The sequence below is a fragment of the Corapipo altera genome, unplaced genomic scaffold (genome assembly GCF_003945725.1).
Source record: "Corapipo altera isolate COAL_440 unplaced genomic scaffold, ASM394572v1 71, whole genome shotgun sequence".
In the NCBI taxonomy this organism is placed as follows: domain Eukaryota; kingdom Metazoa; phylum Chordata; class Aves; order Passeriformes; family Pipridae; genus Corapipo; species Corapipo altera.
The window spans coordinates 1,374,242-1,401,305 of NW_020884916.1; the positions used below are offsets into that span (position 1 = coordinate 1,374,242).

Consider the following 27,064-nt stretch of genomic DNA (forward strand, 5'->3'; position numbering starts at 1 on the left):
CACCTGAAACTGCTCCTGTGTTCACACAGCCCGTGGCTGTGTCCCCTGGCACCTCTCACCTTCTCCAGACCCCTGTGCCCAGGTCCTGGGGAGGTGCCTCTGCTCACCTGGGGCACTGAGTTGCAGAGACAAGTCCCAGAACTGGTCTTCTCCCCCTGGTTTGTTTGCCACCCACACACACTGATTCCCACTGCCCCCCATTAACCAGGCCATGCATCTGGAGCTGGATTTCCATGCATTCTGTGCCAGGAGGAGGAGACCTCGAGCTGCAGAGCACTGGGACAGTGGGACACCCTGCACAGGGCACGGCAGGACCTGGTGCCTCCAGCTGATCATACCCAGCCCTTCCTGGGCCTGGCACAACCCAACAGCAGTGAAACATGCACAAACCTTACATTAAAGCAGATATTTCAGGCAGATGTTTCCCGTTCAGAGAAAGCCACCAACAGTGTGGACCATAATCACTGCGGTTCGGAAAGACCAAAGCTGCTGGGTTCCATTTTCCCCCCTATAATTTATATTTCAAATATCTTCGGGACTCTGCATCAATTGTAACTCGATCCACTTCAGTTCAGGAGCCCAAAATCAGCTGCTAATGTCCCAGCCATGATGGCACCACTGGGTGTGAGGCACGAGTGTGGATATCACAGCGCACACACGAGTGACAGGGATGGAGATGGAAACTCAGGAAATGAGACTAAAAAACACAGCACTGTCTCCACAGGGCTTCTAGTGAACATTGTGAGACTCAAATATTAACAGATGGGACAGACAGCCCCGTCCTACAATGTCTTGGATGAAAGCAAAGCATTTGCTTGTAACTAGAAGCCTGAAGTGAAGCTCCCCAACACCTGCACAGGGCAGGACACTCCCAAAACCTGGTCATTCCTATGTATATATATATCCTGTTGTGCACAAGGTCCTTGAAAGCTGAACAGGCAGCCTAATAACCCAAAATAATCCCTTCTTGCTGTCCCAGTCACTCTGCCAGGGACCTGCCTTGCCTGTATCCATTTGAGTCCCCTTCCAGTCCTGGTCACTGGGTCCCCCCCACAGGGGGATTCTTTTGATCCTCTGGTGTTCAGTACCTGCCAATCTAAAGGAACATGAGAAGGAAAAAAGCCTGTTCCCACACCCCCAGAGTTTGCTGTTCCTCTGTAATGGCACTCAGGGATGTGGGGAAAGAGGCAGAAGCACATTGTCCATCCTGGAGAGTTCCAGACTAACTGTCCCCCACCAAGACAGAGAGACACAAGCTCTACTCAGCACCATGCAGGGAACAAGGGGGAATCAAGAGCCTCCTGCATCTCCCCTTCCCTTTGGAAGCAAGTTGTTAAATGAGAATCCTCATCACAAAGGAGTTCCTGGGAACTGCCAATGTAATTCTCTCCCCGGATCATTAAATCCAAAGATAGTCCCATGTACATCTCCTAAGATGCAAAGCACAACACAAATTTAAGACAGGGAGTTGTATTCAAGGTATATTGCCCGCTTAGGAGAAAAAAAAAAACAAAACACAATCAGGAAATTAGGCTTCCATTAAGTTAAATTTGGAATGTTAAGTGTGCTGCATCCCTTTGCTGAGGGTGTTGCAGCAATGCTCACCTGCATCATCAGAGTACCTGACTCTCCTCCAGGTCACTCAATTTGCCTTTTAGTTTTTATTTATTTTAATTACTGCACTGGTCATTTGACCTGGTGTGAGCTGTGCAAGGGAATGAGACCCTGAACTGCAGACACCCCTCCTGTCAGCCCTGGCCACAGGATAACAGCCTGTATGAACCCTCACCTGCTCCCCTCCCATGCCCACCCACTGAGCTGCACTGCTGGGTAAGAAACCCAGGACTGGCTCCACAACTGCTCCATGAAGTGTGTGCACAGTCAGAGACCGTGTCAGCCAAAAATCTGACAGTTTGCACTGAAACTGTCAAACTCGTTGCACCGCTTACAGCACAGCAAGACTCATTTCCTGAGGCACAGTTAAGTTTTGTGCCAGAGCAGTGAGAGAAACGTGGCTCTTCAAGGGGCTGAGAAGCACTGAAGGTGAGGAGGGAGCTGAGCAGCTCTCACCTGGGATCCCTCCCAATTCCTGCTGCCTGCACTGGTACAGCAACGGGCACTGAAGGGGAGAGGAGGGCAAACCCCTCCAAACCATGCCACTGCTGCCTCCCCAGGCCTCTGCTCTGCAGCAGGGACAGACAGCAATCCCAATCCCACGCTGACAAGGCAAACACTCCTCCTAAGCAGCATGTTCCTACCTTCACAACCCAAGGAAACCCCAGGTTAGCAAATTTTTAATGAATTTCATCACTGTTGCCATTATTTGCTCTGCGCTCTCTGCAGAGCAGGAGCCAGAAAGGGTGGGTTTCTTGCTTATTTTGGGGTTTGGGAAGGTTTTTTCTGAAGTGCAGAACGTTAATGGGAGTTAAGGCACCTCTAAAACTCTAGACTGAAGTATGATTACAAGAGTAAACAACATGAAGCAAGACAGAAGTATCCAAGTACCTGAAGAATATTCAGAAGTAGGGCTTCATAATCCTAAAAATAGTATTGTTTGTGCTGCATCACAGACCATCCATTTCCCTGTGCTGTCCCAGAGACAGCAAGGGCAGAGTAACCTGAATGTATGAATTTGGTTGTACATTGAGTAGAATGGTAATCAGAGCTGTTCTGACCTGAGGATTTTCTGGATATTTGTACCATCCACCTAAACCTCCAGCACAAGAGGGAGAATGGGAAAAGTGTAAGACAAACCAAACCAAAACACACACACACACACTCAATAAAACAACCCAGCCTAGAAAGTGCATGGTATGTGATCAAAATGTGTTTGCCCTGAAGGTTTGAACATGAGACACATGGCTGGACCTCAAACCTTGGATTTTCCCCCTGCCTGTATAAGAAAGTATCAGAGCATCACCATTTTCTGTACTATTGCTCAGCCACAGCATCAAGCAGGATATATGAGTCTCAAAAATCAGCAAAAATGAGTTAGCAGTTTTACCACTGAGATCTGGAGGGTTTAACTGGGCTGGACAGAGGGGGCCCTGCAAACAGGCTCTTCCACCCCTTTAGTTTTTATATTCTCCTCCCTGACAAAGCTCTTCCCATGGCTGTGACCCAAACTGCAGAGCCAGCAGCTCTGGAGCCCCGGGCTCCTCCCAGGACCCTCCTGGACAGAGACAAGACCACGAATAAATAACCTCCTCCTGTCCAAACAGGTGCCCCAGTCACACTACAGGGACAAGCCAACAGCTTCTGAGGGCACTGGAACCCTCTGTGAACATTGCAGGGATTCACAGCAGCCCTCCCACCCCAAAGATGCTGAGAAAGAACTGAAGCTGGAAAACTTTGGCACTCTGATTAATAAAGTTACACATGAACAGCGTGGGGGAGAGCTGACATCATGGGGGCAATTAAAAAAAAGCTCATTTAGGAGCTCCAGTGCAGGATGGCAGCTGTGGGGACAACTGACAGTGGACACCTCTGTTGCTCCCAGACTTTCACAGTCTGTCCCCTGCTGCCTTCACACTGAGCCAGAACCCCTGGCATGGCCAAGGCAGCTCAGCCCTGAAGCATCCTGTTATTAGAAGATTATTAATAAGCAACAACTCCTCACTCCAGCTTTTATCTAGGCTTTCTTTAGCTCCAAATTATGCCTGCTGATCACTTATGCAACTATTATGAAACATCTACAGTAAAGCAGCACATCCTCATCTTGTCTAATTGAAGGAATTGTAGCCAGTAACAACACCAGCACTCTCCTCTAAAAGAAAAACTGCTAATTATTTTTGCCTTTAAAGAACAAAATGGCATTGATGTGATCAACAAAACAGGTGAGCACAAAGGCAGCCAGGCTTTTGTGCTTCAGGAGTGTGCAGTACCAGAGTACAACACGGAAGGGAGAGAAGGAATTAACAGGCTCATTTTGGTCCACGGCACCTCTGAGAGGTGACACCCCATAGCTCAGCCCTGCCACCCTCCCAGTCACTGACAATGCTGCCATCAGGGTGCTCATTCCCAGCTGGGATACAGGAGGGAAAAACCCTTTCACAACCTTCCTGCAACTGTAGGTCCCTTTGGAAACTCCTCTGAAGAGGGTTTAGACTCCGCTGCTCTTCAGGTCAATCCAACCTCGAGTGATCCAGCAGGAATTACAAAGCATATCCTCAGTTCCTACAGACAGAGGTGGCTCTTTCCAAAAGGACCCCTGTGGCACTGCTGCAGGGGTGGAGCTGAGCCCTGGGCAGACAGGGTGTGCTCCCCAGAGAGGGAACCCCCGGGACTTCCACGTGCATCCCCGTGCAGCTCATGCAGCCCAGGGGAGCAGGGCAGGCAGGCAGGGGCTGTGCTGATCCCCCCAGGCACATCCCAAGGCTCTGGGAAGGGCTGTACCTTCTCCTCGTTGCTGATGTTCCTGGTGGAGGTTCTCCAGGTGATGGAAGGGATGGGGTCCCCGGAGGCCTCGCAGGTCAGGGTGATCTGATCCTCCAGCTCCATGGCTGTTTTGTTCTCCACATAGGTGATTTTGGGTTTTGCTGGGAAGAAAAAGCAACCCTGATTCAGGTTGGGGCTCGGGATGAAGCTTGTCTGCCAACAGCAACGTTTGGGACAGGCAGCACTGGGGGAGAAGGCTTTGGAATGGTGACAAGCTCACTGCCATGCAGGGAAGGAGCAGAGTGGTGTTGGAGAGGAGGCACCTCCTGGCAGAACTAGAACCTCTTCTATTCATGCTTCCAGCTGAGGCTTGTAAGAGAGGACTAGGAGAGGGTGTATGTGAAGTAGAAGCCATTTAACAGTGTACAAGTGATCAGTCCCTGGGATTACCAGCTGAATCTTCCACCTCCCTGTCTACTTTTTCTGCCCCAAATCAGCCTTTTGATAAGCAGCTTTGTCAAGAGGCTGCATATGGGACAGAGAATTATATTCCTTAACACTCCCAGTTTCATAGAAGGCAGGAAAGCTGCTGATTCATCCCTCCAAGCTTGAGGTCATTCACACAGTGGTGGGGTGGAGTTCACCTCCCTTTCCAGGTTAGAGCAATTCCCACTGAAGTGCTAAAGCAGCTTTGGGTGGATCAGGATTCAGCCCTCGGGGCCTGGAAGATATTTCAGGTAGCATGTGAGCCTCATCACAGCACCCCTGCCCAGGGCTGGGTTTCTCTCCTCAGAGGGGAAGCAGGATGGAGCTGGGCTGTGTTTCAGACACACACACACGATGGCAGAGGAGCACAGCATTCCTTGGGGAAGCAGCAGCTCTGGATAAGCCCCGTCAGGCATTAACTGGGATAAGTAGGTTACTTCCAGCTTGCACTGGTGAGCTGCCAACACGGCCTGGAGTGGGAGGGGGATGGGAAGAGCATTCCTACCGAAGACTTTGAGGTGGATGGTGGCATCTGCCTCCCCTGCCTTGTTCTCAGCGATGCAGATGTACTCGGCCTCGTCGCTCTTGTCCACCTGCCTGATGACCAGCTCTGAGCCATCGTAGTTGAAGCTGTATTTCTCCTCATCATCAGCCTCCTCCACGGGCTCTCCGTCCCTGGGGGCACAAAGCACGTGGGTGTGGTGGGGAGCAGCACTCAAAGGCTCCACAAGCCCAAGGACAGTGTTCCTCAGGTGTGCAGCACTGCCTGGCACTGCCATGCGAGGCTGGGAGGGGGCACGGCCAAACCAGCTGACCTGGCTGAGCACCTGCCTGCCAGGGGCAAGCACTGCATGAATTCCTTGGTTTGCTTTGCTGGCATGCACAGCTTTTGCTTTATCTGTTAGACTGTTTTATCTCAACCAACAAGTTTTTTCACCCTTCTGATTCTCTTCCCCATCCCGCTCCCCCCCGAGTGGCCTGTCTGGGACTCAGCTGCCCACCAGGGTTTAACCCACAGCAGAATCCAACTTCAGTTCCATCATGAGTCCACTCTTTCTTGTGAATCAAATCCATTCATTTCATTCCAGTTAAGATGGTTTTTCCGCTCCAGCCCAGTTTTCCAGGCCTTGGGGAATCACCCCTGCTCACACACCCCCCCAGGACACTGCACACAGCATCTTACTTTGTCCATGTCACGGTTGGCTCAGGAAAACCATCAGCATCACATGCCAAGGTGACAGACTGGCTGAGGTTGGCAGTGGCATTCATAGTGCTCTGTCTGGCACGCACAGAAGGAGGTACTGGAAGAGAAGAAATCCACATCTGAGTTAGAAAGGACAGAAGGTTGAGCCAGAGGGAGCCCCAGGAGGCTCCTTGTGCATCTCTGCAATAACCACAGATGTCACCAGTTACTCAAACCCTTCCACCATCCCCTGCAGGTTTCAATCAACAGGTTTGATGCACGAGCTCTCCAAAGCCACCAGCACAGGGAACAAAGGGCAGGGGGTGGGGAGAGGCACAAAAAAAAAAAAAAATCACTGTGGTGGACAAAAGCACTTGTGAGTCCCACCAGGCTCAATTCCTCACTCTCAGTCACGGGACATTTCAGTTTGGTTTCCATCAGATGAGAACTCCCACAGTGAGGTTCTCAGCCCCTGCTCTGCACCAGCCTTACTCTGAGCTCTCACCATTCACAATGACCTGGATGTCCTTGAAGTTGATCTCCCCCCGAGCCAAGATCCTCCCCTCACACCTGTACGTCCCCTCGTCCGTCTTCTTGATGCCCCGGATCTGCAGGTAGTTGTTGGACAGGACTATGAACCGCACTGCAAAGACAGAAGGGAGGCTCACCCAGGGGTCCTCAGGGCAGCTCAATGCAGGTTCTGCTCTTCTCTAGGCCCCTTCTGGGTTGAGACAAGGATTGGTGGGGTGGAACTGCCCTTCCCACCACCAAAGGGAGATGCTGCTGCAGCTGGGTCTGAGGTGGCCAAGGAAGGAACCCGGCTGTGGAGAGCAGCCAAGGGCTGGGGCTGGGCAGTGTAAGCACTCAGAGATAATCCACAGGAACATATCTACATTTCATCAGAGCAGGCAATATGCTGAAGGCTTTACTGCCCTCCTACCTGTGTGCCTGCAGCAGGTAGGTGTGACAAACCCAGTTGAGGCACAGCTGGAATCAGGGCTTTGGAGGCCCCTCTGGGCATGGCTGGCTGCAGCTTTGTGGAAGAAAGGGAAAGGTTCCTGCAAGGAGCTTTTAGCTCCTTTTCCTCAGGAAGGCTGGAGAGTGTCACATCCAGCTTTTCTGTCTGATGGCACTTCTTTTATCTGATTGTTTTCCCTTTAGCATTCTTTGGTTATTCCAATATCAAAGCCTGATGGTCATTTCTGTGGGAACATTGTTGCCCTGCCACTGCCAAACCACAGCACCCTGACCAACTGAACTCACACCCCATGATCTAGTGCCAGGCACAAACTGCTCCCCCTTTCCCTGGTGCCCACCACCCATTCTGTGTGTGAGCCTGACCTGAGCCCTGATGGGAGATGGACACTGGAGCCCTGAACAGACGAGCACCAAAACCTTACCATCTTTTTTTAGGATGACATCCCTGCCTTTGTGCTTCCAGATGATGGTGGGAGGCAGCGAGCTGACCACGTCACACACGATCACAGCATCCTCCCCTTCCTTGAATTCCTGGGGGGTGGGAGCGTTCTTGAACATCAGCTTTTCTGAAAGCAAGGGAAGCAGAGAGTCACTGCAGCTTTCCCAGCACACCCTGAGCTTCAAGCCTGAGGGAAGCAAAGAAATCCCAGAGGGCCCCAAACCCCCTGGAAATCATCTTGTTGCCAAGGGGAGGATAAAGGTGTGTCTGACTGAACGCACTGCCCCATTCTCCAGCCCTGTCCCCCAGGAATATCAGTGGGCCAAATCCATTCCCTAAAAAACCCACACTGCAAACTGTGACCTTGGAACTGCTCAGCTTCCCAGCAGGAAGGGGAGAAGCTGCTTCTATGGTTCTGCTGGCCAACGTGCTGATGGCTTATTATAAACCTGCTGAACGCGTGGGCCCCTTCACTCAACACCAGAGCAGCCCCACAGCATGTCTGTCACCCACAACAGCTGCTCCCTCTGGTTTCTCCTCCTGGACACTCAGGAAGCACGAGAACCTTCTCCTTCCTCCCCTTGCTCTCTGAAGAATTCCCAGCCCTGCCCTTCTGAAGGATTTCAAGCCAGACGTGATGGCGAGCGGACCACAGGTCCAGTTCCCATTAACCCCCAAAACCCAGGAAGGAGGAGGAGGCTGCACCTTCTCCACAGTCCCTTTCTATTCACCCTCCTTCCCCCCTCCCTTTAAGCCCAGCCTTTTCCAGGGAGGCGCAAGCCTTGCCTCCCTGCTGCTGCCCCAAGAATGGGGCCCCGGGGCCGCGGCCTTACGGAAGATCTTGACGTTGACGGTGGCCTCGGAGTCGCCCTCGTCGGCGCTGCTGACCACGCACTTGTAGATGCCGGCGTCGTCGATGTTGGCGTTGTAGATGGTGAGGGTGGAGGAGAAGTCATCGTTCCTCACCACCGAGATGCGCTGCTGGTTCGGCGTCAGCCTCTCCCCGTTCGGGGAGAACCACGAGATGTCCTTGTGCTTGGCCTCCCCTGCCACTGAGGGGGAGAGGGGAGAGCACAACGTCACACTGAGTCCAACCCTGCGCTCCTCGGCCTTGCAAGTCCTGCCACAGCAAATATCACCCCTCAGAGCACACTCCTGCTTCCAAAGCACTGCCACCAACAAATTAAACCCACCCGGACACAGGTGATGCCTTAGGCCAGCACTCACCCTGACATAAGAAGAACTTGGATTCTCCAACGCTGATCTCCCCCTGACTCGGAACGATGTCCACTTGTAGAGAGGCTGGGAAAGAGAAGAACACACAGGGGGTGGTTAAACAACAGGGGTGGTCTTCAGCAAAAAAGCTTTGCTGGCCTTCCAACCCCCACAGCTCCTTTATGCAGCAGAGTCCAGTGTAACACTCATTTTCTGTTCTGAATTACACTGGCACTGAACAAGTGAGAAAGGACACACAGGTCCCCATTTCCACATCCAGCACAGGTCCCCATCTCCACATCCAGCACAGGTCCCCATCTCCACATCCAGCACAGGTTCCCCATCTCCACGTCCAGCACAGGTTCCCCATCTCCACGTCCAGCACAGGTTCCCCATCTCCACGTCCAGCACAGGTCCCCATCTCCACGTCCAGCACAGGTTCCCCCTTTCCACGTCCATTCTCACCCAGCCCTGCCCAGTGCACATCCACGCACGTCCAGTGCCCTTTTCCCCAGCAGCATCCCTGCCTTCTTCATTGCATAAATTATGACCCATTAGGCAGAAAATGTAATTGGATTCTGGCTTTCCTCCAGCTATAGCTTAATTCCACAGCAGATCTGTGGCCTAACAAGCCCAGGTCAAGTTGAATTTGAGGACGCCAAAATGAATAGGTTCTCTTTCAAAAACCCCCTCCCGGTGTTTTCACGCTGTAGTGCATGAAAATCCCTCTCCCAGAGCAGCTCATTTTACCTCCAGACCACAGAGGTGTTATTTTAGCTGCCAAACACACCTGGGTTTTCAAGGAACATGCACTGCTTCAGAAATTAAAACCTGACTGTGTGTGCCAATGGCAACATTCCTTAAAGTACTCGGGAAACATATGGATTGGGGGGGAGGGGTTAGGCATTAAGGCTGCAGCCACACACAGCTGAAGGAGCACTGCCTGCCCTCAGTAAAGAAGGACAGAAGCATTAGGATGGTCTGAGCACATTCCTGCAGCCAGCAGCCCTTGTGACACAGCACTTCTGCTCACAGGGAAATGGGAAGCAATTCATGGGAGCCAGTGGAGCCCTGCAAAGGATGGTCCCAGGGCAAGGTCTGGGCCACATCTCTGGCTTTGCTCTCCCTGGATTTCAGCAGGCTGTGCTGATAAATGCTGGTGTTCCAGCCCAAGGGGCTGGGGTACAGCAGTGAACAGAAACAACCAGCCCAGACTGAACTGAGAGCAGAGTTGGGAGCACTGTGTGCTCCAGGGCTGTCACACTCACATGAGGCTGCATGTCTTGCCCAGCCCACAGCCTGCCAGAGGGGGACATTCAAGTACCCCTAGATGACCTGAGGAACAGCAAGAGGCTCAGTCCAGCCCCTCCTGGCCCATCCAAGACACCCTTCTGAGCCCTGCAGCTGGAACACAATGATTTTGGGATTGAATTCTCCACAGAGCTGCCATCTCAGCCCAAGGAAGGGCTCTCAGCCCAGCCAGCAGCTTGCTTTCTCCTCAGGCAAGCACTGCTATCAGACCATGGGGTGCTGGTAAAATGGCTTTGAGCTAATTGAGATCTGATATCAATTCATCCCCCCCTTCTTTTTTTTGCCACCCAACACTGTATAAACACAGCACTGGCCCTCTTCTGCACTTGTGAGAGTTGCTGCCTGCTGGGAAGGCAGTGGCACAGGCTGGGGTTATTAATGCCTTTCATTCCATTCTCAGGTGCTTTCTGTTACAGCTAGAAAGGAGAAAAAAGGCTCTGTGTAAAGCACTGAACTTTTCATCACCCCCAAATCTGGCATCTGGGCTCTACCTCACATCTTTTTTTATGCATGTCTGTGCCACAGCAGATGCAAAGAATGGGAGGAAACCACACAACCTGGGAATATCTCACTGTAATGACAGCCAAAAGGGCCAGGCAAGAGATCTGAGCCCAGGCAACACTCAGCTCTCAACACTTTCACTTATTTTTTTTCCAAGGGCTCAGCTCCTTCTGTGCATTTAAGATTTTCAAGAGAATGAAACCTAGAAACCACCCCTGGGACACAGGAAGGCAAAACTCTTTGAAGCCTTAGAAAGGAGCAAAGGAAGGACATCCCTGGTTATGCCTCACTCAGCCAGTGCTCCCTCTGCTCCACCAGCAGCAAAGTTATCATTAAATCTCATCATTACTGGCCTAAGAAACAGCATTTCTGCAAAGGTTGTGCAGAGGGGCAGCAATTCCTTCACCACCAATCCCCCTGCACGTCAGCACAGCCCCTTCAACTGTGATGGGAGGGAGGCACAGGGGAAACCTCCTGATGTTATTACTGACTCCAGAAAGGCACTTTTCAAACCCAGAAACTTCCAAGGGACAGAAACAGTGACCTGGTGAGCAGCAGGAACCAGAGAGCCAGTATTAACAAACCTACTTCACACACCACACTTTAGCTTCTTTAATTTAATCCAGGAACAAGATGCTCAAGTACCCCAAGGTAGATCAAAACCTAACTGCTGTTTCAAGAGCTATTTTACTCCAGTTTCCACTGGGAGAGGAAATTCCCAGGGCTCATCTGTGCAGAAACACACCGAGGGTACTTATTAAAGGTACAAAACACACTCCAGAAACCCTCAACATTTCCACTCTGCCAGAGATGTTGAGAAACAAAATTCTACCTGGCTTTTTTTAGCCTTTTGTGTCTTTTGACAGTGGGTCTGTGCAGGACACTGGACAGGCTGTGGGGCTGCTCCAGCCCTGGGTTTTGTCCTCACGGTGTTTGCCAACAGTGTTCAGGCTTTGTCCTACAAATGGCCAGATCCCTGGAGATGAAACTGGGCACGAAAGAGCCCAGGGGACACTGAAGGTATCCTGTGGAAACCAGCTACAATCTGAGCAGAAATGTTCCTCTCAGTGACTCCCACCAAACTCATCTGACACCAGGGAGAGTCCAGCCCTGACTGTCTCAGCCAGCCCTGGCTTTGCTGACACCATAACCTGGATAAACAGGCCCATCAGAACCACGAACTGTGCCTGCAATTACACCAACAATTGCTCCCTGCTCGCTAAACTTTCCTGCTGAGTGTGTGAGCAAACCAACAGACCCAGCCCTGCCACGGGTTTTAATCACTATTTAATCGGTATTTTTGCTTTGCAGTTCAGGCAAACGGAGACTATTTTTTCCACTCTTCATTTAATAGACACTGGGAGCCCATTTGTATTCCGCTTCCAACTTCAAGCAATAAAGGCCTTTTTAGCATCACATAATAACTGCATTAAAAGGCCTCTTCATAATCACACAATAACACTTTTTATAGCTCTGCCCTCCCCCATATCTTTTATCTGGTTACAAAGTTCCCCAGCCCCCAAATAATGCTGAATAATTCCCCATTGATTTGAAAAAAAAAAAAAAATTGCTAATGCAACTTCCTGTTCATCTGTAGTTAAATATAATTAGTTTTGCATTTCAACAAAAGAAATGAGCTCAGATTAAGCCCTGATTTGGGTAATAGGCAGGGAGGCTGTACCCTGCTGGGCTAAGGCTGAGCCTAACACAGCAGGGTTTACCTGGGGGGGAAATAAGGTGCCACTTGCAGCAGGGGGAAGGGGGTTCAGTGCTGGGTATTGGCTCCGTGTCTGCCCAAACTCACAGGGACTCCAGGGAAGCAGAGTGTGAGTGACCTGCAGCCACACTCCCAGTCTGGAACATCTGCCTGTATCCATGCAAAGGGAATGTCTTGGAACACTCAATACACTCAGGACAAATCTGCAGTAGTGCAAATCTACTGTGGGGTTGTGTCCATGGATAAATGACAGTTCATTCCCCCCATCCTTCCCATAAAACCATCCCTGCTTTCCAGCCTGCCATCACTCACCACTGACCCTCACAAGGTCCTGATCTGAGCCTTGGAACTCAATAAGGATCTAAATCCTTGGCTGCCCAGCAGGAATGGTCCCATCTCACCCCAGCACTGGGGGTCACATCAGACCCTTCCCAGCCAGTTCTCTCTGCCAAGAGCACCTCAGCTCTCTGCTCACCTTTGGAGCCCCGTTAATACCCAACTCCCCTGGTTCTCAGGGCTCTCTCTGACAGGCACCACTCCTGGCTTGGAACACAGGGAACTGGGATATATTTGCCTGGGAGGCAGCAGAGTCCCTGCCATGGCAGCAATCCCTGTCCTCGTGTCACTCCTGTCACAGTAACCCTGCAATGGTGCATCACCACAACGTGAAGGTGAGGCTCAGGGAAAATGCAGCATAAAATAAAGCACAACAGGAATGAAATCAGCTGTAAATATTCCCTGTATTCCCTCGTTAAAGACTGTACCTTTACTTTCATTCATTTCTAGCAACAGCTCTCCGATTGAACTAAATTGCAGAAATAAAAATCATCGGGGAAAAAATATCTCTGCTGGGTCTAATGCCCCCAGCTCTCCGAGTCAGGGCAGGATTTGTAAAGCTTGTGAGCCCAGCAGATTATGGTGAAAGCCCTCAGGATTTAATACACAACAAAGGCTTAACAAGACAAAGACATGCCTCCTGTACACGGTCACTTTATTAAAAATACGCTGACTGCTCAGGAGGAGGAGGAGGAGGCAGCTGGGATTGATCCCAGCTGGGCTGCAGATCCAATTCCTCCCCCGTCGCCATGGGAACCACTCCCTAAATCTGCCAGGAATTGGAGGAGGGGACGGCTGGTACCTTTGGGGAATATCAGATCAGGAGGATTTGGGGAGGCAGCAAACAGCAGCTCAGCACAGCACAACACAAAGAGAGAGATGTGAGCAGAGCTCCGTTGGCAGGGGAAGCAGCTGCAAACAAACCCCCCCCCAGCACAGCCCGGGGTGACCTGGATGGGGGAGGATGCTCCTCACTCACCCCGCTCCCAAACGCTCCCTCCTGTCCCAAAAGCCACATCCAGCAGTCCCTCTGCCACCCTGGGAGTGCCTGCAGTTATTGAAATGCTGCTAACACCTTCTCCTACAGAGACTCAGGAATCAAAGCAGAACTCCTCAGACGTATCAGTGGCTCTACACGGAACACGGTTTTTATGCCTCTTCTGACGACATTCCTGATAAAAGCTTTTTATTGCTACGGATCATAAAACTAATAGTCCTATTTGCCACAGCAAATATTTTCATTTACCTGAGGCAGAGTAAGCAAAGATGCTTTATGGAGCCATTAAATCAGGGTATGGACAATTTTAATTAAAAACTATGGAAGCCGCGACATTCTGCCAAAAAAGAAATTTGGGTGAGTGACACTGCATTAAGGACCCAGAGAAGATGAGAAAAACAGGATTTGCTAAAGCTCCTGATTCAAGACTAATCTTGCTGCAGCCAGTTTCTCTTGGCAGCCTGTGAGCAGCACACACACTCTGCATTTGGGGGGGACAGAACTATTGCTCCACTTGCAAGGCAGGAGCAGCTCCACCCCCGTGAGAGCCGAGGTCCCTGGAAGGTCCCTGTCATTCCCCAAAGGAAGCAATCCCTACCCCCTGCTAGCTCCATTCCCCCTACAGTCCATCATTTAACCTTAGCATCTCATCCTCAGCACGAGCTTTGATCTAAAGTATTGAAAGTAACTCTTTCCCAACCTCGGTGATGTAGTTTTGGGGATGTATTTTTAGCAATGGTTAAAAAGCTGAACTGGCTGAAAAGTTTAAAATTCAGTATTTACTTAATAGAAATCATTAACTCCAGTGTAACATCCACAAAACTGCAGTCACCTGATTCACTCCAGGAGGGCACATTCCAGGTCTGGCTCATTCATTCTGTATTTTAGAACAGTTTCTCCCTTTGCTAATTCATACGGGAATGTCTCAGGAGGAAAATAAAGCTTTCTCTTGTACTTCAGTTAAAAGGAAAAAGCAAACATGGAATGTAGGGTTTTTTTCTCTTTCTGTTTCCAAAGAGGTCAAATCAGGCAGAAGCAAAGCTCTCAAATTCCTAATTGCTTGTTTGTGAAGCATCATCAGATGTAAATGCATAAAAGTTACAGGCTGTACTGAGAACAGGGCTTGGTTTCTCCTGCTCCCAGGTTTGGCAACTTCTGCTCAAGGTCATTCCTCTCTCCCAAAGCACTCGGATGAAGGTGACAGGGACAACACAGCCCTCATCAATAATCCTGCTGTGGCAGAGCAGCCAGCCAGGCTCCCAGCTCCAAAGGTTCACCCAGGTGACCTCTCGAGGTCCCTCCACCCTGCCCTGCTCTGGTTCTGTGACATCTTTGCCACCAGGGACTATACATTTTTTTTTTCCTTACATCTCACTGTTTCTGCTCAAAATTAACGAGAGAAGTGGCTGCCCCAGCATGCCAAGGGTCATGTCCTAATCACTGCTCTGCCCTGGGCAGCACAGGGACACTGCCAGGGATCAGGAATCCTGGGACACAGCAGCCCTGCTTTGCTGGCAGTGGCCTGGAAGGGCTCACACAGGTCACACCCTGTTCATCCATCATCTGCCCCTGGAAGCTCAGGGGAAGGCAGAAGCAACCCCAGTGTTGAGAACACAGAGAATCACGATTGTTCAAAGGCAAGAAAACGTCCAAAGGCCCTTCACCTTTGGATGCTGCTTCTAAGTGTGCCTTCAAGGCCCCCCAGCCAAGGTTGGAGGCAGGAGCTCTGCACTCAAAACACCAGGATCTGGAGGTTTTTTGATGTCTTACAAACATCCAAATCCAAGGCACCTTGAAGAATTCCTACATGAGTTCACACCAGTTTTGTCCAGGAAAGGATTTCACACTTGGAAATCCAAGTCCTTAAATATTCCTCCTGCATTCAGAGCCTTTCTGCCCCTCCTGAGCTGTGGCTCACAAACACTTCAGAGAGAGCACTACATATTTTAACAGTTTAAATTCATATCTGGAGCCATCATCTGCCAAGTGCCAGGAATCAATAGTTCATTTAATGTGTCTATTAATCTTTCATACCTAGTGAGACCTGGGAATCCTGTGATAGCTGAATATCACTATATAGTTTGGAAAGAGCTAAAAATCATAGACTTAGACTGATAATAAACAGGGATTATCAACATTGCCTTATAGTTTAATATTCCAAGATTAAACAGTCCCATTTTTCCTTGCTGTATTAGGTGAAGAAGAAATTTAATTAAAAAATTAAATGACATTAAAAACATGGGAAGGTTCTTTCACTGTATAAAATCACATGGGAAGAGTAGAAGGCATAAGAAAGCAAAAGAACAACAAAACATGTCAGTATTTATAATTCTTATAATTTTTTGTACAAGCCTTCGATGATGGTGAACAAAACCACCTCAGCCACTCATCCCCCATGGACAAAGCACTGTCACAGGGCAGACTGTTGGACGTTTCTGGGAATTTGGTGAACTTCCTGAACACATCAGTGCCTCTGGAAATACCACTGTAATTTGTGGGTAGGCTGTGATAACATTTAAAGCGGGATATTAACTGGAAGACCTTTTGCAACCACCACGCTGCTGGAACCTCCAGAATTCCAGCAGGTCATTAGGAGTGTCAGCATCATTAATGCAGTTTTCCATTGAATAAAAACCAAAGCATTAATAGAATGCAAACAGAAGCCCAAAGACTGGGGAGAATAACATGCTAATACAGTGCCCTATTTGCTCAACGAGCACAGGAACAAAAAATCCCTTCAGGCAAGAGGGAAATGAGCTTGTTTGCTGCCTCCTCTGCTGCTGCACCACTGCTTTAACTATTGGGTGTCAGACTCATGTCAAGTCCAGGCAGTAAATCAGTGCTCTCCTCATTCAGGCACTGCAGTGGAGAGCAGAGGAACAGTTTACACAACCTCAAATTCAGACATCATTGACAGCCAAGGAGCCCAGAAAGGGGCGATCCCAGGGCAGAAACAAAAGGAATCTGAACCTGCCCAAAGACAGTGTATCCTCCCAGCATCAGCTGGGACTGGCAAGAGAAACAGGCACCAAATTGCCACAAGGCAGGAAAATGGTTCATCTGCTGCCCTTTGGGAAGTCTCCTGGAAACCCAGGAAACTCAATCTCTGCAGCTCAGAAGTCATGCAAGTCAGACAAAGGACCTTTTAGCTGAACATCTGTGCTTCAAAAATCAGAACTGTCAGAGTTCAGGACCAAACCCCTCCTGGTCACTCCTTGCAATAACTTGCTCCAAGACTTGCAGGAATTTCCTCCATGTAAGCACCAAGAGAAAACCTCCAGGGCACTCTAAGCACAACTGGATTTTTCACACCTCTCCCTGTGCAGTAAAACACAGGATATAGGGAAAAACTAGAATAACAGGGAACTGGAGCCCTGCTGCTGCTGCTGGGTGCTTCATATGACACTGCTCTTGTGACAGGCCTCTAAAAAACCCAAATAATAAACCAAAATAAAGAAGTCACACACAGAGATTCACCTTCTGACCCTGCTGTGCAGCTGCTCTGCACAGATCTGAGCATGTCAGGCACAAATACAGGAGCTGGTTACCTTTGTTCCTGCTCTGATTCACACCCCCTCAGGGCACTGGGCTCTTGGGGTGTTCCAGGGACTGAACTCAGGGCAGTGGCAGGTTCAGCATCTCTAACTCACCCTGTACACATCAAATCACCCCCAAAACAGGGACTCTCCACTGCAGCAGTTCAGAAGGGAAGGGAAGTGGCAGGTCAAGGCTGTAAAGTGTGAGAGCACAGCCCAAGGCACACCAATGTCCAACATGACCAAGAGCAGCCCTGCCTTAAACCCATCCAGGCTTCCTGATCTGTGCTAAACCCACTGCAACCCCACCAAACTTCATGAGCAAAATGTAAGCAACAAATCCATAAACCCAGGGAAGCACAATCAGCCTGGTCAAGCCACACACACGGATCCATCCCTTCTCTCTCCTCCAGCCTTGCTCTCAGCTCACTCCCATGTTCTGCTCTGTCTCAGTCTCCTCCAGGACTTCTCCTCTCAGAAGGGAAACACCAGAACACTTTGGTCTGGGAAGTTCAGTGCCTGTCTCAAGTTCTGCTCACTCTGCTATTCCCTGCACACTTCAAGTCTTTCTCAGGATGCTGCATTTGTTTCCATAGTAATATCACTTGTTTACCCTCCTCCTTCATTTCTTTTGACCAAAGAATGGCTGTGTCTCTCTAAACTTGATCTCCTCAGTGTAATAAAACCAGCAGAACCCAGTCTGATTTGATTACTGCAGTGAAGTGAGAGATCCATGGGGTTCTGAATGACACCAGCTTATATTTTTATTTACTGGCTGATGAATCCACCTGAACAAAGACAATGAGAAGTCACTCTTGAGCTGTTATGAGATACAGCATTTGTTTTCAAATCAAGCTGTGTCCCACACACAGAGTTAACTTTGGGTAACTGGTGAAAATCCACTTGTGCTCTAATTGCTGCCCAGTCTGATGACAAGAGCTTGACATTAGTGGTACTATAATTAAATGTAATTAGCTAATACACTTGAGTGGTGACCACGATTTTCAGAATATTTGGGCCCAAATTAAGAGTCAAAGGCAGGGTTATTCTAAAGCAGCTTTTCTCCTTCAGGCTCCATGAAAAATCTCAACTCCCAGCTCCTTATTTAGATGTCCAGGGTGGCCCAGGACTGAGCACTGAACACCTCCTGCCCAGAGATGCTTCATTCCTGCTCTGCACTCTCAAATATCAGACCTTTTTATTGAGATGTGTTCCCTAAATAGGAACTGTCAGGAGGGATTACCCAGCCTGGAACTGGAGTTAAGCTCTTTAGGGGAGGAGCTGTTTTGTTTACAATTTAAAGAGCATTTCCCACACAGGACCCTGCTCTGGGACTGTGGCCCCTGTGCTCTGCCACAGCGTGGATGAGCCAGGTCCAATACCTGCTTTCCAGCAACAGCCAGGAGCAGCTTTGGAAGCAGAAGCAGGCAGGGTTAATCCCCAGGATAATGTATATCCAGGGACAGACTCCACCTGACCCCTCTGTACTAATGGTTGGGAACATTCTGTGAAGCCTGAGGATTTAGCTGTCTCCTAAAGCTCCCTTGTAGATATGAATTCCTTCATTCTGTCCTGAACAACGCCCTCAGGCCCAGGGTGGGATTGCTGGGCTGTCCTGTGCAGGGCCAGCAGTTGGACTTGGAGGGTCCTGGTGGGTCCCTTCCAACTCGGGAAATTCTCTGATAACTTTTGCTCAGAGATCTACGAGTTCACAAATCCAGAGGTGATTATTGAACACAGATGTATCTCCTTTCCTTGATCAGAAAGAAAGATGTTCATTTTATCCCCCATTTGACCAATGTTAACAACTCCAGGCAATGCAAGAACACTCCAATTCTCCTGTGACACCTGAGGATCTATTTAAGCCTTAAAAGCCACAACAGTCAATGAAAATGTTTCTCTTAACTATTCTCTCCTTCACCCCCCCCTGCACACAGCAGCTGTCAGGGCTCATGGAATCAGGTTTACCACATTTTGCTGCTCTTTACAATGTTTGCATTGCAACTGTAGTGCAGGAACTACACCCTGGAAAGGAGCAGGAGGGGAAGGAGAGAGCTCAGTGAGCTGAGAGGGCAAAGACCTTTGGGCCACCCGAGGATTCACCTCAATTCCTTTCCTTCCACACTCCCTCCTGCTCTCCAGGGCGTGAAATAACAGCAGAGGGACCCCACCACTGTCACAGAACACATAACAGCAGAACAGAAAATGCAGGAGGAGTAAGACAAATGTCCTCTGAGAGCACAAGAGGAATGAAAATGTCCTCAAACTGGAACAAAAGCAGACACACACCAAGTGATCAATGTGGAGGCTCTGCTGGAAGAATAAACCCAAGTGTCACTGTATTGCCATGATTAAAAATAGCAAAAGCTCCTGTACCACTAAACCCCCTTGTGGAATCGTTGTTACTATGATTAATTGCTCTTTACTTTAAGAAGTCCCCAGGGACCAGTGAGATGTGCAAGTGTCTGAATCTCCCAGATACAATATCCTGCCTTTCATCTCCAGCACGGAGAGCCAGGATTTGTTGTTCCAGTCCCACATTTCCCAACCTCACCCAGCTCCACAGCTCTGCAAATAATCACCAGCAACAGGAGGAAACATCCACACAGGGCAGACTCCAGCCAGCTGATCCTTGCACTCACTTCAGGCTCAAAAAGGGAACTTGGAGAGCACAAAACTTATGGTGGGACAACATAACATTGCAGAATGCAGCCAGGCTCCCCACAACACATGTGGACAGGCAGCCTTGGTAAAAGGTTCTGGATGTGATTAAGAGCATCTATAAAACTGGAGAGCCTCATTTCCAACAATTTCCATTAAACAGTAAATTTCCAATAAATTAAATAAGGTGTGTTCCTCACTATCTGCAGTCCCTCAGTTATTTGCAAGGTCCTTTTCTCATCCACCCCCCCAAAAAAAAACCCCCACAGTTCATCACCTTTTCCCTGAGCAAACTTGGCTACAAAAGCCCTGCCCTATCAAGACAGAGCAATGATTCATCCAGCAAAGCAAGTCATGGGAGAGGAGAGGAATAAATAACTGCACCACAGGAAGGTCCAAAATCTCAACTCACACGTTTTGGGGCTTCTCAGTTTACTAACCAAGCAAATAAATGCTGGAGGAATAACTGAGAACAGTTGGGTTGTAAATCCAGGTTAACTACAGTTTGCACCCTCACCCCTCAGCAGAGCAGCACAGTTCATCCTGGGCACTGGGAATTATTTCAGCAGCAACCAGAGAAATTATTTTAGCAGGGACCAAAGAAATTCCTTTAGCAGAAACCAAGGAAGTTATTTGAACATTTTCTTTTGAAGGAGAAATGAAGGGGAAAAAAACCCCTTACTTAGTTTATTTGATGGAATGGACAGTAAAAGGTAAATGCAATTGCTTATTTGTTTTAAAATAAACAACATACTGGAGAAAACTGGGGCAAGGGAACCTGGAAAGGACAAAGAGCAGATCTGGGGTGTAGAAAAAAAAAGTCTTGACAGGATGAGCAATGTCCTTGACATTCTTCAGTGGCCATAAAAATGGAGAAGTTCTATTCCTTATGATAAAAAAAAAAAAAAAAAAAGAAAACATATTCAGACATTCTTCCCTCCTCTCTTGTCCACCAAGTACATGAAATAATCCTTTGCAAGTGGTCATGAAAACTAGGACCAATTTCCTGAATTACACATGGAAGGATTACATGTGGATGGGGTTTTTCCTCCTAAACTCATCTGTTTTAAGGTCAGAAAACTCTGCTTGTCTTCTCCTTTAAGGGATCTAAGGAGGGAAGGCAGGATCTGTCAGGAATGGCTCCATTCCAGCCACAACATCATTACTTGTGGCTAATCTGGATTTCACGTGCAGAAGGAATTGGGTTCCAAGGCTGCAACCAGCAATTAATGACCTGGGCACTCCTGAGCCTCAGCAAACCCAAAGCTGCACATCCTGGTCACCAGAAGGAGCAAACCCTTCACTGGGAGGGGAACACTCAAGATCAGCTTCCCAAGGGCTGCTCCTGCTCTCCAGCACTGCCTTCCTTTGGTTGGTGGCTCAGCTGGGTGTTCCTGCAGCACATTCCCACGGAGACACCTGGGTGATGTGCCAGGAATCCCTCTGACAGCAGCACTGCTCCCATGGCCATGCCCACACAGAGAACCCCAAACCATTCCCTGAGTCCAGCCCTGCCCTCTCTCACCCCACAGAAATTCAGTTCTCCAAAAGCACTCCTCGTTTTCGTGTGTCCACGTCACACCTCAAACCCTCAGCTCCCAATCCCTGCAGGGCAGCAATTCCCAGGCAGAAGCCAAAGCTCAGGATGGCAACAAGACTTGAAAGGCTCCATCTCCTGGGAGCCCAAGGACAAACACATGGCACACACCCATCCAGGACTGTCACTGTACCCAAGGACAGGCATATTTTCCACTCTCATTCCAAAAGGGCTCTGACTCGGGGAGACAACAGAAGGTTCATGGCCCTGGAAGGGCAAAAAGGGCCCCACATTCCCATTTTCCGTGAGGAAGAAAGGACTGACATCAAATCCAATTCAGCGTAATGGAAAAGCAATGTTGATTTTCTGCCACTGGAAGCAGCAGGTTTGAGATGGTCACTGCCATCAGAATGCCTGAAAAATGTGAAGAGACCAAAGCCCACAACCTTCCTGGCTCAACCACCTCTGACCCCCTCTGTGGCTTGGTTCCACCACAATTAATCCCAGTTATAATGTGGATTTTGAGTCATAGCTGGGACAGTGCTGCCTCCAGCCTGGCACTCTCCTGTGGAAGGCAAAGCAGAATTTCAAATTCTTCCTAAAATAACCTCGTTACCTAATACCTTAAATTACACCACTTCAGTTTTGAACTTCTGGAGAGGTGAAGAACGTTCCATTAAAACTCCCACCTGATGTGCCTGGGTGGAGTTGGATTATTAGAAGGAGCAAACACTTCAGCTGAGAGGGGAACACGGAACTTCTCAAGGAGCTGAGCAGCAGGTAAGCAAGCTACAGGTATCCCCTGCAGAACCAGGACTGAGCCTGTGCTGGAGGAGCCTGGAAGGGCTCAGGGATCCCTCTCTGCTGGGTTTCCCAGGACTGTGCCCTGTGCCTTCCTACAGCTCCTTTTCCAGGCAGCACTCAGGAGAAATAAGAAAGGGAGAGGGAAAAGCACCATCTCTCTCATCCCTCTGAGAATTCCTGCCATGCAGGGATGAGGGTATGGGGTGCTCCCAGGTTTTGGGGTGTCCTGTGCAGGGCCAGGAGCTGGGCTGGGATAATCCTTGGGGGTCCCTTCCAGCTCGGGGTGTTTTATTATTCCAGGAAGGTGCAGAAAGGCACGGAGGGAGGGGAAGGAGCCAGCAGACAACTGGGACTCTGCTCCCAGCCCTCCCCCCACAACTGCTCCTGCCTCCCACTTTTGCAGCCTTTCCCTGCGTGTTTTATTAGAAGCAGATGGGCCCCCTGACCAGTGTGTGATCGAGTTCCCCTCCACAGCTGCACAGCCCTGCAATTGCAGAAATAGCAAGAGAAATCTCTGGAATACATTTTTTCCTGCCACTAACAACTGCTTGCCTTGCTGGAATGAAGACCACGGTGGGGCTGGAAAGCTTTTTCCTCCAGTGTCAAGAGCCACTGGTGGGTTTATTTTGAGCCACAATGTATTTCTGTATTCCACAATGAAATTCCAGCAGCGTGTGCCACATGACCCGACCCTCCCCAGAAGGAAAGAGCAGCTGGTACAGTCTGCAAGAGGCAGGAACACAATGCAGACCAGAGAGGTAAAATAATAAACATTTCTTACCCAAGAGCCATTTGATGGGAAAGAAAAATATGGCCACTAATCCTAAATTGCTTCTGTTCTGCTTGGATCAATCCAATACAAAGTTTATATCCAAACCAGAAGTTCCCTAAGCAGGAGGTGAAGCCACAGTGATTTTCACCAATGACTTTCACCAGCAATGGGCACTTCATCTCTCAGCAAGTCCTCTCTGCATCACGGCCTTATTTTGGGCATGATGACTCCAATAATGCCAGAGCAGCTCTCTGTGAAACACTGCCAACAGGTTTGACATTTGCAATATCAGAAAAAAAGGGGAGAGGGAAAACCAACCCAACCCAACCCAACCCAGCAGGAGTGCAGCACTGCCTTCACTTCTGTATCTGCCTGTTAAATTTTGGGATCAGAAATGTAGGTGAGGCCCTTCAGCCACTCTCCAGACCCCACTCAGAGAGTTCAAGCATTTCTTTGTACCACCCCACAAACCAACAAAATGCCTTTTAATTTCCTGAGAAGAAAACTGTCCCAGTTCTTCCAAAAAAAACCACAACTCGGTCACTAACTCATCATTACCAAGAGATATTTTTGGCTTTGAAGCTTTTTCTTTCCTGTGCCCACGGGGAAAGCATTCAAAACGTGCCCTGAGGCAGAACATAAGGCCTGAGCTTAGGAAGCAGCAGATGTGATACCAGTGCAGATTCCTGGGTCCTTCAAAAACCAGATTGCACCTCTCAAACCCTGCCCTGCTTGGCATCCCCCTGCAGAGCAAAAATCACTGCGGGGTGTCAGGACAGGAGCAACAACCAGCAAAGTCACCAGCAAGTGAAAACTTCCCAGACACTGCTTATTTGGGCAAAACAGGAATGGAAAAGGAAAGGTTTGAAACTTTCTTTGGCTGATTCTCTGCTGTCCTGGGCACTAACAAGGTGCTGGGAACCAAACCTCCCATGAATGCCTGATGGAGAAGGACTTGGGACAGGGGTCTGGAGTGGTAGGACAAGAGGGAATGGCTTCACACTGCCAGAGGGCAGAGTCAGATGGGATCTTGGGAAGGAATTCTTCCCTGGGAGGGTGGGGAGGCTTCTGGGGTTGCCCAGAGAAGCTGTGGCTGCCCCATCCCTGGAAGGCCAGGTTGGAGCAACCTGGGATAGTGGAAGGTGTTCCTGCCCTTCCAACCCAAACCATTCCATGATTCTCACCCCACATTTGCAGACTGCCAGCTCACAACTGCCCAGGAATGAGCAGGGGCTCTCTCTCAGTCCATGCCCTCCTGATTATTTCCCCTGCAAACCTTCCTGCAGATCTCCCTTGGAAGATGCCCCAGGGAAGGAAGGATGTGCAGTGGTACCAGCTGGAGCTGCTGTTGGGAAGGAGCCCCTTCCCAACCCTGGCTGTGGTGCTCCAGACACTGCTCTGGGCTCCCCAGGGAGCTGCCAGCTCGGGTGCCAGCCAGACATCCAAGGAACGTGGGGAGGAGCAGCCAGACAGTACCTGATCCCATTTGCCTTCCCAGCTCTGCCAGCCCAGCTGGTGCCCAGGGAGACCCAGCCCAGCCCCACCAGCAGGACCCCAATCCCTGAGAACAGAACCCACTGGGATCCCCAGGACAAGCCACTCTCTCCCATCCAGGTGTGCAGCACATTTTCCACCCGGGAATTCCCAAGCCGTGCCCTCAGAGCCCACTCCCACTGTTCCCCCCACCTCAGCACCATTCCAGGGACAAACCAGAGCCTCTGGAAACGACCTGCCCGGGCCAGCAGGACTCAGGGACATGGAGCAGGCCCACAGTTGTGTCTGACAGCCAGCAGAGCTCTGCCAGCAGAGCTGGGCTGTTCTTCTCCCCACACATCTCCCTGCTGGGACCCACCAGTGCCATGAGCCCCCACATCCAAACTGCTCACTGCAATCCAGCCTTTTTCTTTAAATATCTGCCAAATCATTTATCTTTGTTCCTTTCTTTTCTCCCCTGTGTGATCTGTGCTCTTTCCTCTCTAAGGAGAAAAGGTAGTGCAGGGCAAATTTATTAACTCTCCAGTGCTGAAAACCATCCCACAGCAATAACCCAACAACCTTAAAAGAAGCAAACCAGTGTATGAACGAGAGAAGGGAGGGGAGGGAATTCTCACCAAGGAAAAAACACAATTTAGGAGCTTACAACAGGAAACATAGCTGGAAATAACGACACGAAATCCTCGTGGAATCTTCTACACTACCCAGTATTCTTAATATTCTGAGCTCAAGTGATTTATTCACCTGTGTGACAACACAAACTGCAGCCACAGAAATGACCAACCCGTTTGCTTTCAGTGTCCTTCCCTTCCCGGGGCACAACAAAGGCAATAAAACAGCTCAGTGCCAGCCTGAATTAAGCCAGAGATTCAGGTAACTGAATAATCTGCCCCGGGAAGAAAAGCGTGGAAAAGAAAAGCGGCCTCATTGGGATGTTAATGAATGCAGCATCATTAACACTAAATTACCGGCTGCAGAGTTAAACGCGGGATGTAAGGAGACTTTGAACCGAGCCAAGCAAGTTAATGGTTGCATCAAACAACGAGGTCAACCATTGCACTGCCCCAGTTATTAAAATGGGAATTCTTGTTGTTATAGGATGGCATTGAAAGGAATTTACTGGCGCTTTTATGTTTTACATTCACTCTTGGAGTGCTACAGTTATTCAAACTATTTGGCACGCTTAGTTTACGGCCACAAAGGGGGTTTTGTTTCTGGTAAAGTGAAGGACAAGACAGACAAGGACAGATAAAAATAAGAGGAAGAAAAGGAGACAGAAGATGACAGAGCAATGAAACTGCAGTGCCACATTGAGGGGAGCATCTCACTGAAACTGGAGTGCAAAACCTTCTTAAAACAAAGGCCAGCACCACAGACCACTAAGCAAAAGAATTCCACTGCCAAGGGCAATTCCAGTGCTTTTCAGTTGATACTGTATGCCAAGAATAATAAACAGGAACAAGCCAGAGAGACATTCACAGTCAGCCCCTCTGTCCTGCCCCCCATACACGTTCTGCAGAAAGCTCTGCATTTTCAGCCTTTATTTTAAAGCTGATCCAGCCAAAGGCAGCATAAAATACCAGAAAATAAATGTCACACTCAAGGCTGGGAGCTGAACCCAATATAATCTTGGTCATGATTAAAGGAAAGAAAAGGAATCCATTGCTTCTTCCCCACTCCTTTTTTTTTTTTCCTTTTCTTACTGTTCAAATCCCTTCACTAAGATGAATTTATACACTTCCTGCAATAAAACAGCTCCCAGGAGAGGCACCTATGGAATTCTCACAAACAGTCACCAGTTCCAGTCAGAACCCTCTGTTCTGGAACCCTCTGTTACCTCCCCTGGGAGCCAGCCCAGCCCTCCCCAGCACACACAACCCAGCAGGGAAAAGGCAGATCCCCCAGAAGGAAAGGAATAAAAATAGGGAAAAGGAAACTCCAGGAGAGGGAGTGAGTTCCAGAGACCATAGCAGGGAGCAGTGGGTGAATGAAACCCTTTTCCTGTCACCACCAGTGCTTAAAAAACCCTCCTGGCACAGATTTCCAGCAGAGTTCCCCCTGAAAATGGATAATGAGGACAAGGTTGGAGTTCATGGGGTGACCATCACACACCTCCTGAGACATCCCAATCCCAGTTCAGTCCAACTTGTGCTTCCAACCTGAAATACTCCCAAGAGGGAAACCTCAGTGGGGCAGGGAAGGCTGGGCAGCCCTAACTCCCCTCACAGGAACATGTGGTACCACATTTCCAAGGAAAAAATTCCTGGGCTTTCCACAGGAGCAACAGTGTTGGGAGAAACACTGCGAGAGGAGGAGGTGGCAGCAGAGGGAGGGATGGGAGTGGAAGAAGCCCCACATTGTGTGATGTGCTACAAAATTCCTGCCAAATCCACCTAGAAGAAGATTTTTCTGCAAGAAATCCCACAGGGTCCAATCTGTGTTTTAGTTACCAGCCTTACAAAATAAGCCAAATCTTGTGCTATTCCTGGTGCTTTTGGGCACCATCTGCATTGCAGGGTTTCTGCTGTGGTTAACCAGTGTCCTGATGAAAAAATAATGGGGGTTTGTGGGCTTGCTTTCAGCTCAACAAGAAAAAAACAGCACGGGCCCCTTAATTTAAACAACATTCCCTATCAAACAGCACCCTAAACAAAATCTGTTATTTCATAAAAAAAACCTCTGGCTGCAAAGGAAAAACCTGAGCACGTTCTGTTCAAATC

At 49.3% G+C, this 27,064-nt stretch overlaps 1 protein-coding gene across 13 annotated transcripts in view; it reads right to left on the minus strand.

Moving 5' to 3' along the window:
- The window catches only part of NCAM1 (neural cell adhesion molecule 1), a 91,422-nt gene that overhangs the window by 37,337 nt on the left and 27,021 nt on the right, over positions 1-27,064 (minus strand). For all 13 annotated transcript variants that reach the window (XM_027655734.1, XM_027655737.1, XM_027655736.1 and 10 more), the window contains exons 2-8: positions 8,691-8,765; positions 8,297-8,515; positions 7,447-7,590; positions 6,552-6,689; positions 6,047-6,164; positions 5,369-5,538; positions 4,396-4,538 (exon numbers count right to left, since the gene is read on the minus strand). In XM_027655734.1, coding sequence (XP_027511535.1) covers positions 4,396-4,538; positions 5,369-5,538; positions 6,047-6,164; positions 6,552-6,689; positions 7,447-7,590; positions 8,297-8,515; positions 8,691-8,765 — 1,007 coding nt within the window. The remainder of the gene's footprint in view (positions 1-4,395; positions 4,539-5,368; positions 5,539-6,046; positions 6,165-6,551; positions 6,690-7,446; positions 7,591-8,296; positions 8,516-8,690; positions 8,766-27,064) is intronic.